The sequence below is a fragment of the Arvicanthis niloticus genome, chromosome 9, assembly GCF_011762505.2.
Source record: "Arvicanthis niloticus isolate mArvNil1 chromosome 9, mArvNil1.pat.X, whole genome shotgun sequence".
In the NCBI taxonomy this organism is placed as follows: domain Eukaryota; kingdom Metazoa; phylum Chordata; class Mammalia; order Rodentia; family Muridae; genus Arvicanthis; species Arvicanthis niloticus.
In genome coordinates this window covers 83,386,779-83,399,419 of record NC_047666.1, presented here as the reverse complement: position 1 = coordinate 83,399,419, position 12,641 = coordinate 83,386,779, and the positions used below count along the sequence as shown (strand labels likewise).

At 40.1% G+C, this 12,641-nt stretch overlaps 1 protein-coding gene across 2 annotated transcripts in view; it reads left to right on the top strand.

Moving 5' to 3' along the window:
• Positions 1-12,253, top strand: part of Ints13 (integrator complex subunit 13) — a 32,695-nt gene extending 20,442 nt beyond the window's left edge. The window contains exons 7-18 of one of the 2 annotated variants that reach the window (XM_034511218.2): positions 169-297; positions 409-432; positions 1,797-1,881; positions 4,683-4,772; positions 4,951-5,040; positions 5,744-5,922; positions 6,907-7,077; positions 7,337-7,491; positions 7,776-8,006; positions 9,431-9,570; positions 11,142-11,277; positions 11,906-12,193. In XM_034511218.2, the coding sequence (XP_034367109.1) occupies positions 169-297; positions 409-432; positions 1,797-1,881; positions 4,683-4,772; positions 4,951-5,040; positions 5,744-5,922; positions 6,907-7,077; positions 7,337-7,491; positions 7,776-8,006; positions 9,431-9,570; positions 11,142-11,277; positions 11,906-11,945 (1,470 nt within the window). In that variant the 3' untranslated portion in view covers positions 11,946-12,193. Of the gene's footprint in view, positions 1-168; positions 298-408; positions 433-1,796; positions 1,882-4,682; positions 4,773-4,950; positions 5,041-5,743; positions 5,923-6,906; positions 7,078-7,336; positions 7,492-7,775; positions 8,007-9,430; positions 9,571-11,141; positions 11,278-11,905 lie in introns of both variants that reach the window. The other variant, XM_034511220.2, reaches the window with a different exon arrangement.
• The last annotated feature ends 388 nt before the right edge of the window (positions 12,254-12,641 follow it).

The following is a 12,641-nucleotide window of genomic DNA, read 5'->3' as shown; positions in this document are numbered from 1 at the left end:
CTACAGTACAAGAAACAGATTACATGTTACAGATGGAACTTCATTGATGAGATAATTATTCTTGCTAAAGCCACTGGATACTTACTAATAGTCTATAGTAAAATACTGACCCCAGGACTACCATGAAATAAAGCTTTGTGGATTATCTTTCTTGGTGCTTTCCTACAGTTGTCCCCAGTTTTGACCAGTGAAGTCCACAGTGTCCGAGCTGGGCGGCACCTTGCTACCAAGTTGAATGTTCTAGTACAGCAGCATTTTGACTTGGCTTCAACGACCATCACAAACATTCCTATGAAGGTAGGCAGTTCTGAGAGCTTTTCTGTGCTTTTTAATTGTTTGCTTGACATGCCTTATTCACTTTAATTGAACCTTTACTTTTTCTTCCCATATCATATTTTGTTTTGCTAGCCCACATTCAGTGTCTTTGAACAGGTCAGTAAATACTGAGAATCGAAAAGAAAGGATCACAGATCAAAATGTTGTATTGTTACTATTTCTCATAAGAACATATATGAGATTCTTAAGACTTATGTTCTTATTTTTTTAAATCAAAATCTATATTTTAAATTATTTTTCTGTGATTCTTTTCCTGAGAGCTGTATAATTAGATTTTACTGTGTATATTTGAGTGGATCTTTTATTTTCTGTACTTTTCATTCTCACCCACCCAAGTGTAAAGATGCTGATAATAGGTCTGACTAGCGAAAAACAGCCCACGGCTTCCAGTTGATGTAGCTCCTCAGATAGAGAGCCATGGGTATGAGTCTGTGGTTACACCAGTGGGCTTCTCTTAGGAGTCTGTCACTCTAATGCTGTCATTAAGTTGTCAGGACTAAGCAAAATCCCTGGTCCACAGTAAGCTTCAAATGAGTCATTACTCAGGTGAGTCCACACTGTAATGACTTTTGCCTAAAAATTCATAGACTTTCTTGGAGTCCAGTTTCAACTTTTTCTTTTTTGTTTATTATTGAGACAGGGTTTCACTTTATAGTCCATGCTGACTTGAAATGTGTGGTCTTCCTGCCTCAGCTTCCCTAATGCTAGGCTCACGGCTGTGAATCAGAGTACCCAGCCTTGTTTTCAGTTCTTTTGCCATTATCTCATGGATACTAAATTGCATGAGAAATTTTAGATTTTCATTTTTCATCCTCCCAACATTGTTGGCTGGTTCTTTGCTAGTTCTAGGAGACCCTGCAGCAGGCATTTGATAAGAGGCAGTGACTAAATAAAACTTCATAACATAAACTTCAGGTTATGTCTGAGTTGAAACAGAAATGCCAAGAAGGCAGCAGGTGGATTGCTTGTTGGACTTGATACTGTGTGCCTCTGTAGTCTGTGTTCTTTGTTAATAGATAATATCAAAAACAAGTTACTAAGCTTGTTTATTAGTATTTGCTATTTTAAATAAGTGGTGTTCATTAATTCACTGCAGGTATTTAAAGATGCTATTGCCTATTTTTAACAGTTATTTTAAGTTCAACTTACATAAATTATTCCAATGATAGTATATTTGGGTATTAAAACTATTGGCAAGAAAATAAAAGAGTCATTTGTATTAATTCTGACATGAGAAAGTTACTACCTGTGCCTATGTTCAGTTAATAGTTCTACATTACAGTCTGTTACACTGTTGGAAAGGATTGCATCTTTAAATAAATGAGAGCAAACCATCTTATTTAGCTAATGTGGTAGAATGTATCTGACCTCACTTTGAGCAAAAAGCAAAGTGAGTAATTTACTTCATTATTTTGAAAGTAGACCCAAGTTATTTAAAATGTCTTCAACTTTGCTTAAAGGAAGAGCAACATGCCAACACATCTGCCAACTATGACGTGGAGCTTCTTCATCACAAAGACGCACATGTAGATTTCCTGAGAAGTGGTAAGAGGCATTACCCAGGATTCTCACCAAGCATGCAGACTGAGCTCACCTTTGTCCAAACTCCTGTGCAATGTCACCATCATAGTTTCTGTCAGCTTGACACAAATTACATTCACCTGGGAAGAGGGCATCTCAATTGGAAAATCGATTTCATCACATTGGCTTGTGGCCATGTTTGTGAACGTTTTCTTAATAGCTAGTTGATGTGCCCACTGTGGGTACTGCCATCCTTGGACAGGTGAGTCTGGGGTATATTCTGAGAAAGGTAGCTGAGCAAGCCAGGATAAGCAAGCTGGTAACAGCATTCCTCCATGGCCTCTTCAGTTCTTTCATCAGGTTTCTGACTGGAGCTCCTGCTTTGGCTTTCCATGATGAAGGACTCTGACTTATATACTGAAGTAAACCCTGTCCTCCCCAACTTGCTTTTGGTCATGGTTTTTATCACACCAACAAAGAGCAACTGGGACAGTGTCTGTGGAACTGGTACTCTGTAGAGTTTGCTTGCTCCTTCAGGTTGTGATTTCCATCACTGCACCTGCATACTTTAGGGTAGGAGGGAAGAGCTTTAGCAAGGGTTTTGTCACGACAGAAGCTCTGCGTTTCTATATTTCACTTTCTGTGTTTAAAAACTGCAGATGTATAGCAGGATGAATGTAATATTCCATCCACTCCTAAAGCTGAATGACACTCTCAGGTTTGAAGACTGTATATTCCTGAGGCTTTTCTTTGTAGATCGGTGCTGACAGAGTTATAGCACTGACACTGAGCGTGTTGTGTGCAGTCACTCTGAAGCATAATTGTGAGCCAGCTGGGGCTATGTGTCTATGGAATCTTGGGATTCACTGACTGAATTACTAGCAGGAGTAAAACAACTATGGTAAATGTATCTACTGATGTTAACAAGGGAGTGTAGAAAACTTTTGAAAATGCAATTTGTGGAGATACTAAGAACCAGTGAAATGATGTCAGTTTTTAAGATTTTTGTTTTGTATTAACTTAGAAGATTGTATAAAATTCTCTTGGCTATGAAAATATTTCTTGTCTGTGGAGACGGCTCAGTGAGTGTGGCTCAGTGGGTAAGTGCTCTGTGAAGCAGAGCAGCCCGAGATCGGAGCTCTGGCCTCTGAGAGCCTGTGGAGCCACAGTTTACAGCAGGGGCTAGCCACGCCCATGCCTTTACATTACACATATGTATACATAAATAAATAAATAAACCTTTTGCCACTGTAAAGTGCTCCTGTGGCAATGGAAGCAGAGCCCTGTGGTATATATACAGAGGCTACGTGTGGTTATGACTCTGAACTTTTGTCCAGCTGTACTGAGGAGGGACCAGAGCAGGATCTCAGTCAGCAGTGGGCTTGTTCTTTAGCCCGAGCATCTCCCCTAAGCTCTATGTCTGTGTACTCTGCTGCCTCATGTCAGTGTTCCATCTAAAACTCAGCACTCCCAGAACGATTGGTAAGCTTTGTGACCGGGACTTAGCACTTTCAGAGGATAGTCCAGTTGTTTTTTGCATTTCTCGTAGATGGAAACTTCAAGATCATCTTGAGATGACTCTCTGACACTTTCTATATCAAATTTATCATCTCATTTTCTTAATTTCATTTTGTGTTTTTCTGATACAGCCATTTCTGCATCTCTGCTACCATTAGCTACTTCCAAAATGAAGCCCATTTATTACTGTGTCACCCAGCATCCCAAGGAAACTTCCTAAATGTATCCACTCTTGGTGGGTTAGCTAACTAAACTGAGAATGTAACACCCCCCCCCCCCAAACACACACACACCACCCCATGTTTACATGACCTACATTGCCAGATCCTCCCTCTGTGGTCTCACTGCTCCCAGCTGCAAAGATCTTGACTTCTGCTGTCCTCTCTGCCCAAATGCTTTCTCCTCCTTTCCTTTAATTTCTATACCATTCTCTGAGAACTTAAGCCAATCTTTATATCTAAAGGAGGCTTTTCCAGTGCCTTAGAATAGGTCAGATCTCTGTGTGGAGGCTCTCATAGCACTTATATATAGTATCTTCTTCAACAATGTATCTCTATCAACTTTGTGATTTCAAATTTGCCTACTGTTGGATTCACAAGTCTGCTCTGCCACACTGCAGGTCTCATGAAGGCAAAGGCACTGCTCTGCTTCCTTACATATTTACTTCTAGAACCTTTATGCTGCTTCTGAAACACACTAGGGTTTACGTGTACATTTTAGACTCTTAAACCTTCTGCGTATTGGCTGTGTTACTTTATCATTTATTGGCATTGGCAGGCAGAGACCATTATATCTGAGGTCTATAAAATTTTTATTACTGGCTATGAAGACAGTGACTATAAAACTAGTGAATGCAAAATAAAATGAAAAATTTGGAGGCAAATTACTTATCAATGCTATATCCATTTTCTCTCTCTCTCTCTCTCTCTCTCTCTCTCTCTCTCTTTTGTGTGTGTGTGTGTGTGTGTGTGTGTGTGTGTGTGTGTCTGTGTGTGTGTGTGTCTGTGTGTGTGTGGTTTTTCGAGACAGGGTTTCTCTGTGTAGCCCTGCCTGTCCTGGAACTCACTCTGTAGACCAGGCTGGCCTCAAACTCAGAAATCCGCCTGCCTCCGCCTCCCAAGTGCTGGGATTAAAGGCGTGCGCCACCACCGCCCGGCTCTATCCATCTTCTAATTGGCCTTTTCTACTGCAACACTGTAAGAAGTGTGTTCTCATAGACCTCTTCTCTCTTTGGAAGCTTGAATAACCACCACTTTGAAGCTGGTGACCTCCTTAGTAAAGCTAATGTTTCTGTGACCTCTCTAAAGGTGACAGCCACTCGGGAGGCAGCAGCAGAGAAGGGCCATTTAAAGAGACAGTAACCCTGAAGTGGTGCACACCCAGGACCAACAGCATCGGTAAGGAGATGGCTGGGGGAGCTAGAGCACGAGAAGGTCTTTCAGTGTGATGTAGAGTCCCATGCCTCTTTGTGAATTTTTGTTTTTCGTTGCCTTAAGGGACTCAGCAGATTTTCTTTCTTTTAGGTGTAGAATATTTTATTATATTCTTTCAAATCAGTGTTTTCCTCTCTTTCAGAATTACACTATTGCACTGGAGCTTACCGAATCTCACCTGTCGATGTAAATAGTAGGCCTTCCTCCTGCCTCACTAATTTCCTCCTCAATGGTAACCATCATTTAATGGCTTACCTTCAGTTATTGTTCAGTGGAGTCATTCATGTCCCTATAGTCTATTTGCCAAGATTGTTTTAAATTTGCATTATTAGAAATAGCCTTTAACTGGGGGCAGAAATTTACTTTCTGACCTCCAGGCTTTATATATAGCTAAGTGAGTTTTATCCAGCATAGTTTTGAAATTTTTTATTAGAAATTTGATCTTTAGGGTCTGACTTTACACTTTTTTGGAAGCTTAGGGTAATCTTAAGTTTTGGAACTATTGATTAAAAGTCTGTCTTTTTTCTGAGGTTATTTTCATTATAATGTTCAGTTTGATTATAAGAATATGTAAAATCTAAATTCCACAGTATTCTGCATGTGAAATAGAAACAGTTATGCCGAAAAGGTGGCATTGTGGACGGGGATTGAGACTGTGCCTTTCCTTAAATACTGTGTAACATTAGTAACCTGAGAATTCCTCAGTAGTTTAATTTTAATTTGTATGTCTAGGAGGAAATCTTTATGTGAACTTGAGATTCAGTAAAACAAACATACCCTTACAATTGTTTGGGAAAATAGCCTTATACCTGTGTAAGCCTGCAAGAGTCTAGAGAAGTATTAGGAGAGAAGTGTAGAGGCACTCGCTTAGCAGTGCTGGTTAAAATACAGCTGTTTGAGTTTTGTTACTGATAGCTTGATCTTGCTTCTGACAGGTCGATCTGTGTTGCTGGAGCAGCCACGAAAGTCAGGTTCCAAAGTCATCAGTCACATGCTTAGCAGCCATGGAGGAGAGATCTTTTTGCATGTCCTTAGCAGTTCTCGATCCATTCTAGAAGATCCGCCTTCAATTAGTGAGGGCTGCGGAGGAAGAGTTACAGACTACCGGATTACAGTGAGACTTTAGAAAAAATATTTATTATATGAGTATTTTGCCGCTGTGTGCCATGTGCATGTGCACTCCTTTGGAGGACAGCAGAGGGTGTTGGATCCTCCAGAACTGGAGTTACTGACAGTTGTTAGCCACTGTGTGGGTGCTGAAAATCTAACCTGGGTCCTCTGCAAGAGCAACCATTGCTCTTAACCACTGAGCCAACTCTCTAGCCCTGCCATAAAATTTAACTATTGTTTAGATTTTGTTTTCAGTCAGTTACCAAGAATTCTTGTTATAATGTTAAGGTTATGGGGAAAAGCAGTCTCACGAAAGCTGCTGATTGTTTCAGTAACCATCATCACTGGATACTCTGCCATGTGACAGATTCAGTGACTGGGAAGTGTCTGGGTTCTGAAACAGTGGAGTTAGAGAGAGGATATGATTAATTAGTGCTTTCTTTTACATAAACTGATATTTTGAGATAGTTGTGGAACTTAAATGCAGATTTATGTGTATAACTACTCTTTATAAACTACCAAGTGTTATATAATTTAACTATTTTATTAGGCTTTTTTTTTTCTTGGTAGTTATTTTAATAAGGGCTTGAAAGCCAATCAGTATTCATTATGGAAAACTGAGACCCTAAAGACATCTAAAAACCAACCAACTTACCCATAATTCCCTTATTCAAAGATTAACACACTCATCATTTTGATGTTCTGTCAAAACAGCTTTTCATAAGCAAACTGCTCTTGCAATGTGATTAACTCACACACATCTGAAAGAAAGCAGTTACATCATTGGAGTGACGTGGGGGCATGGTTCATTTCCACTGTGTAAATGTTGTTAGCTTTCAACTTCAAAAGGGGGTGGGGCAAGCAGTGAGGTGGGTCACTGTTAGAGAAAGGGCTTTGCTGACAGTCACAGAACAGAGGACATGAGGGAAACGGACTATGATGGTACATTAGACTAGTTTCTAATTCTGTCTTATCTGGTTATCATTAGGATTTTGGTGAATTTATGAGGGAAAACAGGTTAACTCCTTTTCTAGACCCCAGATATAAAATGGATGCAAGTCTAGAGATTCCGTTGGAACGTGCAAAGGACCAGTTAGAAAAGCACACCCGTTACTGGCCCATGATTATTTCACAGACCACCATTTTCAACATGCAAGCGGTGAGTCTCATTTCTTTCTAGATTAGTGTATATTTGCAGAAATATTTTTAGAAAATAAATGTTTTAATTTGTAATTGGTGCCATTTCTCAAGCAACATAGGAAGCATGAGTTTGTTGTGGCTGAAGAACTAGTGACTGAGGACAGAAGCTGTAGTTATGGGGTCCCCCTCTATGTGGCCATCTTTGAAGTCAGCATTAAACCAAGTTTGTTCTTTTCTTTGTTTCTTTTTTTTTTTTTCTTTAAAAAAAAACCTGACAGGTAGTTCCATTAGCTGGTGTCATTGTGAAAGAGTCTTTGACAGAAGAGGATGTATTAAACTGTCAGAAGACTATATACAACTTAGTTGATATGGAAAGGAAGAACGATCCTCTTCCCGTGTCTACAGTTGGTACCAGAGGAAAGGGACCTAAAAGGTAGTGCTGTTTTCTTTACACCTGCACATCTCAAGCTTATTTAACAGACATTACTTAGTAAGATAATTCCTCTATGTGTAAACTATCTGAGGGGGTGTATGTACCATATGAGGGAGACATATTATGGTAGGCATTGCTACAGTGTAACTTCAAGTTCCACCATGAACTACAGAGTAAAAGGAAAGAAATACATCTCCATTTCTGTTTCCTTTACCATAGCACGTGCCTAATGTTAGATATAAAACCAGGAGCATTTCTGAGAGTGCTTTTGATGTTTACTCCAGAGATGAACAGTACCGGATCATGTGGAATGAACTAGAGACTCTTGTCAGAGCCCACATCAGCAACTCTGAGAAGCATCAGAGAGTCTTGGAGTGTCTGATGGCGTGTAGGAGCAAACCCCCAGAAGAAGAAGAACGGAAGAAGCGAGGGAGGAAGAGGGAGGACAGGGAGGACAAGTCGGAACAAGCGGGGAAGGAGCACGGCACAGAAAAGCCCCGGCCGGACACAGACAGGTGACTTGGCCCCTAGCACACACTTGGGCTGCCATACGTTTACTCCATCCAGTATGTGCTTCTCCATGCTAGCTGCACTCTTAGTCACCCCACCTTTCTGTGCCCTAAAAAGATACGAACTTTTATTGTTATGGCAAAAATGTGTCAATTTTTCCTAACTAGTTTCTGGTTATCATTATGATAATACCAGTATGTACTTTGAATATTAGTGAGTCATTGGCTAGTCGCTTGTCAGAAGATCCCATCCTGAAAGAACACCCTGCCTTATATTAGACAGACCACACTTCAGTGATCACAGCACAGTGTGAAAGACGCTATCTTACATGAATTAGGTTCAGGTTGCCCTTTGGAACAGACCAGCATCCATCCTAATTTTGACATCATTCCTAATCGGCACACTGTTTCCCCTTGAGGCCACACTTGACTCTCTGAGCTGGATCCCTGGGACCAACATGGTGAAGGAGAGAACTGATTCCTGATGGCGTCCTCTGAACTTTACACACACGCCATTGTACATGAATTGCCTGTACCCTTACTTAAAAGTTAACAGATATCTTAATGTATCAGTTTCTATGTCCTTGCCACAAATCAGGCAAGACAGCTAGATTTATTGTAATGGCAAGTAGCCTTTGCCTTCACAGTGACTAGTTCATGGAGGATCTCTGCTCACACACACAGCTTCCATGTGTGCTGCCTTCACCATCATTGGCCTGTAGGAATATGTTGACAGCAGTTCTTGAAGTCCTCATCATTTCTAGACAGGTAGAACACTTTGCTTCTCAGCAGTTTAGGCAGTGCACTTTACTTCAGCCCCAACTGGCATTCAGTATATGGCCTTGTGCATATATGAGAAGTATTCCTCTCACTAAGGAAGCCCAGTAAAAGCTTAGTAGGGCCTTTCATCCTAGCACTCAGGTAGAAGCAATTAGGTTGATCTGAATTCTAGGTCCCTCTAGTCTACCTAGAGAGTTTCAGGCCAGCCAGAGCTACACACTGAGACTCTGTCTCAAGGAAAAGCTTTAGGCTCACAGGTAAGGACACCTGAGAACATACCTTGTCACAGACTGCACCATACTCGACAATAAGGACTAATCTTATTTGTAATTTGTGATAAATTTTTTTCTTCATTTTTAAAATGTGGAATGTCTTCTGAAGTGTCTTGTGCATAATCACATGTTTCTAACCTTTTAACTATTAAGTTTCCTGGTTTGGTTTTAACTTTCAATTGGACTAATTACTGAACTGTTACTACTATAAAGGGAAATAAAATTGTGTTGAACTCATTAGATTATTTTACAGGATGTTTAGATTCTTTTGTGAGATCAAGTATGTTTTATAAAAACTGATACACATGGTATTGTAGTTATTGGTCCATTTATAGACTTGAAAATTAAACTCTGCTTCATTACTTGTCCCTCTACAAGATTGAAAGGGATTTTAGAACGAGGGAAAGAAGAGTTGGCTGAAGCAGAAGTCATAAAGGACTCACCTGATTCTCCGGAACCTCCAAACAAAAAGCCCCTTGTTGACATGGATGAGACACCACACATGGAAAAGTCTAAAGGTGAGGAGAGCCTTGGGAGTGGCCTGGGCAGTTTAGCTAAGCCCTTGTTTCTGTGCAGTGTGACACCTGGATTCCTGGAGATGCTGTTGACAGCCTTGGAAGTGAAGATATTTCTAACATTTAAGAAAAAAAAATAGTAGCAGTATTCTATTAATAAAAGTTTTGAAAGCAAAATACTTTATATAAAATCTATACTTTAAGAATTTGTAAATTAGAAGCTTAAATCTGCTTATGTTCCTGGAGTTGCCAAGTATGGGCTTACAGAGGACAGACTGCTCCCTAAGCCCCTTTATCATTATTCATTTCAATTCATGAACAAAGTAATTGGTTTTATTGTGACATATTTCTTTAGTACATCATGGTTTGTTGCTCATAGTTCCCTCACATGAGACTCTTCCGCCCTGCTCTCCTCAGCAGTTCCTTCATACCCCTCCCACTTTAGACGTGTGTGTGTGTGTGTGTGTGTGTGTGTGTGTGTGTGTGTGTGGGCGCGCGCACACACATGAAATACCCCTCCCACTCTCATGTGCATACACATGAAAATCTCTCTTCCACTTTCATATGTGCATGAGCATACGCATAACATTTAGATTCTATGTGAGAGAAAGAGAAATACTTGTTCTCCCCGCCACTCAACTCTTGGTACCCAGGGAAGAATGTGATAGCACTCATTGAGCAGTGCTGTGTGAGCAAGTGTTAGTGAAGATACTGTTAGAAACCATATTTTCACTATGAAACCTTAAATCTTATTTATAGGCTGAGAAACCTAGATTTCTTCTTGAAGTAATTCTAGGTCTAAATGATGGGACTTGGACTCGAGTTTCTGATGTCCTTCCTGGCCTTAGTGTCTGTGAAGGTATCCTAGGTTCAGTCCTCTTAGGGCATATGGAAAATCACCAGACTATCTGAAGACTGTGTCTCCTAGCCATCGAGAGCAGGGCAGCCCAGTGTTATAGGTAGGTCGTCCTCTGAGCAGGCAGGCTAGTCACTCCTTAGTACACTGGTACATGCTCATTCTTCAAGCCACTAATCTCCTTGTGTTTGGGGAAGCAGGGGTCACTTTGAAGTGGTCTGGGTGCCTGCCTGTGTCAGGCCTTTGCCAGAGTTAGAAATGATAAGGTTTAAATTGGTGTCTATTGAGATTTTTTTTTTTACTCTTTGCAATTTCATATGTGTATTTGAATCATACCCACCCCCAATTCCTGCTTCCCTCTTCCCTTAGGTGCCCTTCCCACCTTCATGTCTTTCATTCTGTTTTACAAGCTAAGTCTCTATGTGTTTCTGATCAACAGCATTCCTTAAACCCATTTCATCTGCTTTGAAAAAGACTTCCCACCTTGTGTCCCTTCAAAGCCAGTTGTGTGCCTGGTGTCTACCTATACTGTCCTTTGGGCTGGTTTTTCTAGGTGTGCCCTGTGGATTTGGTGAGAGTCTATTTGACTTTGTTGGCATGGTACAGTGCCTGAAGATTATAAAATGAACAACAGAAGTGATGGTTAAGTTCGTTACATTTCTAAAACTTGAAGTAGTAATTTTTCTGCTTTTTTCTCTTCTTTCTGCTCTAACACCAGGGCCAGTGTCCTTATTATCCTTGTGGAGTAACAGAATAAACACTGCCAATTCCAGAAAGCACCAGGAGTTTGCTGGGCGTTTGAACTCTGTCAATAACAGAGCAGAGCTATATCAACACCTTAAGGAGGAAAATGGGTTTGTGTAATTTCCTGTGGAAACTGCTTTGTTGATTGTGTAGTCCTGTAATGAAACTGCTTGCTTTTGGTCAGCAGTTTTGATCTGCTATTATGAGCTAATACTTCATTGCCTCTATGAAGAAAGATATTAACCTGTTAGACCCTTGGTGTTCACAAAAGGCCCAGTTTAATCACTTGTTTTAAGAAGAAATTCTCCTATAGTATACCATTAAAGGAATCCCTTTGACAGAAATTCTTGACTAAATGGAATAGACTTCCCTTTTCTTTGTTTGGAGAAGGGAGAGCGGGATAAGGAGGGGACCTTAGGGAAGTGCCCAGATGTTTACAGGAGAGCGGGATAAGGAGGGAACCTTAGGGAAGTGCCCAGATGTTTACAGGAGAGTGGGATAAGGAGGGAACCTTAGGGAAGTGCCCTGCTGTTTACAGGCTCACCTTTCTCTCATGTGCACTGTGAGGAGGTTGGACTGACTGGAAGACCCTGAACTTGAATCCCTTTTTTAAAGTGCCCACATTCTCCTGTTGTGAATACATTAGATTTTAGTTCCAATGGGTAAAAGTAGATAAAACTATGAATTGCTACTAAATATTTTATTGCCATCTCACTTTCCTTCTTCTAAAATTTTCAGGATGGAGACAACAGAAAATGGGAAAGCCAGCCGCCAGTGAAGAGTGACTTGAGAAACTAAATTTAGTATATTGTGAAAAATATTTTGGGCAGAATTTGATATAAGTACTTTTACAGCAAGATTGTATAGCTATGTTGCCTGGACTGGTTTTTACATTTTTAATGAATTTCAACAAATTATCTTTTTTGTACTAATTCTAAGATTGGCAGAGTCAAAATATATACATTGGAGATTTGCCCTCCCAGACCACACAGTTTATTTTGTGGAAAAAGGTGTTCCCTCTGGAAATGTTTTTTAAAAAATTCTTAGGCTTCTTTTTGCCAAATAAAACTATTAAAATGTTTGAAATGCAAAGTATTGGAGTGTTACTTTAGGATACTACTAACAGCCATCTTCAAGAATTTATAAAGCTTGGTCAGAGTCTAGGTGAGATTTTTGTAGTATTTAATACAGCTCTGACTTGCCTGCATGATGTATAATGATTATCGATATTATTTTTGATGCTTTGCCTTTGTGTGCTCGTGTGTTTGTCTGCTACCCATTCAAGCCAGAATTTTCAAGTCATCAGTGTGACTTTACATTTACTAGTTTGATATAATACTACATTTTTATTGTCCATTAACTCTTTATATTGAAAGGGAAGTAAGCACAAAGGAAATGACTTCACAAAGGAAGAGACGGGCATTAGGAGGTTGTTTGTTTTCATCCCTGGTAGAACTTTGGTTTCCTTTGTCTT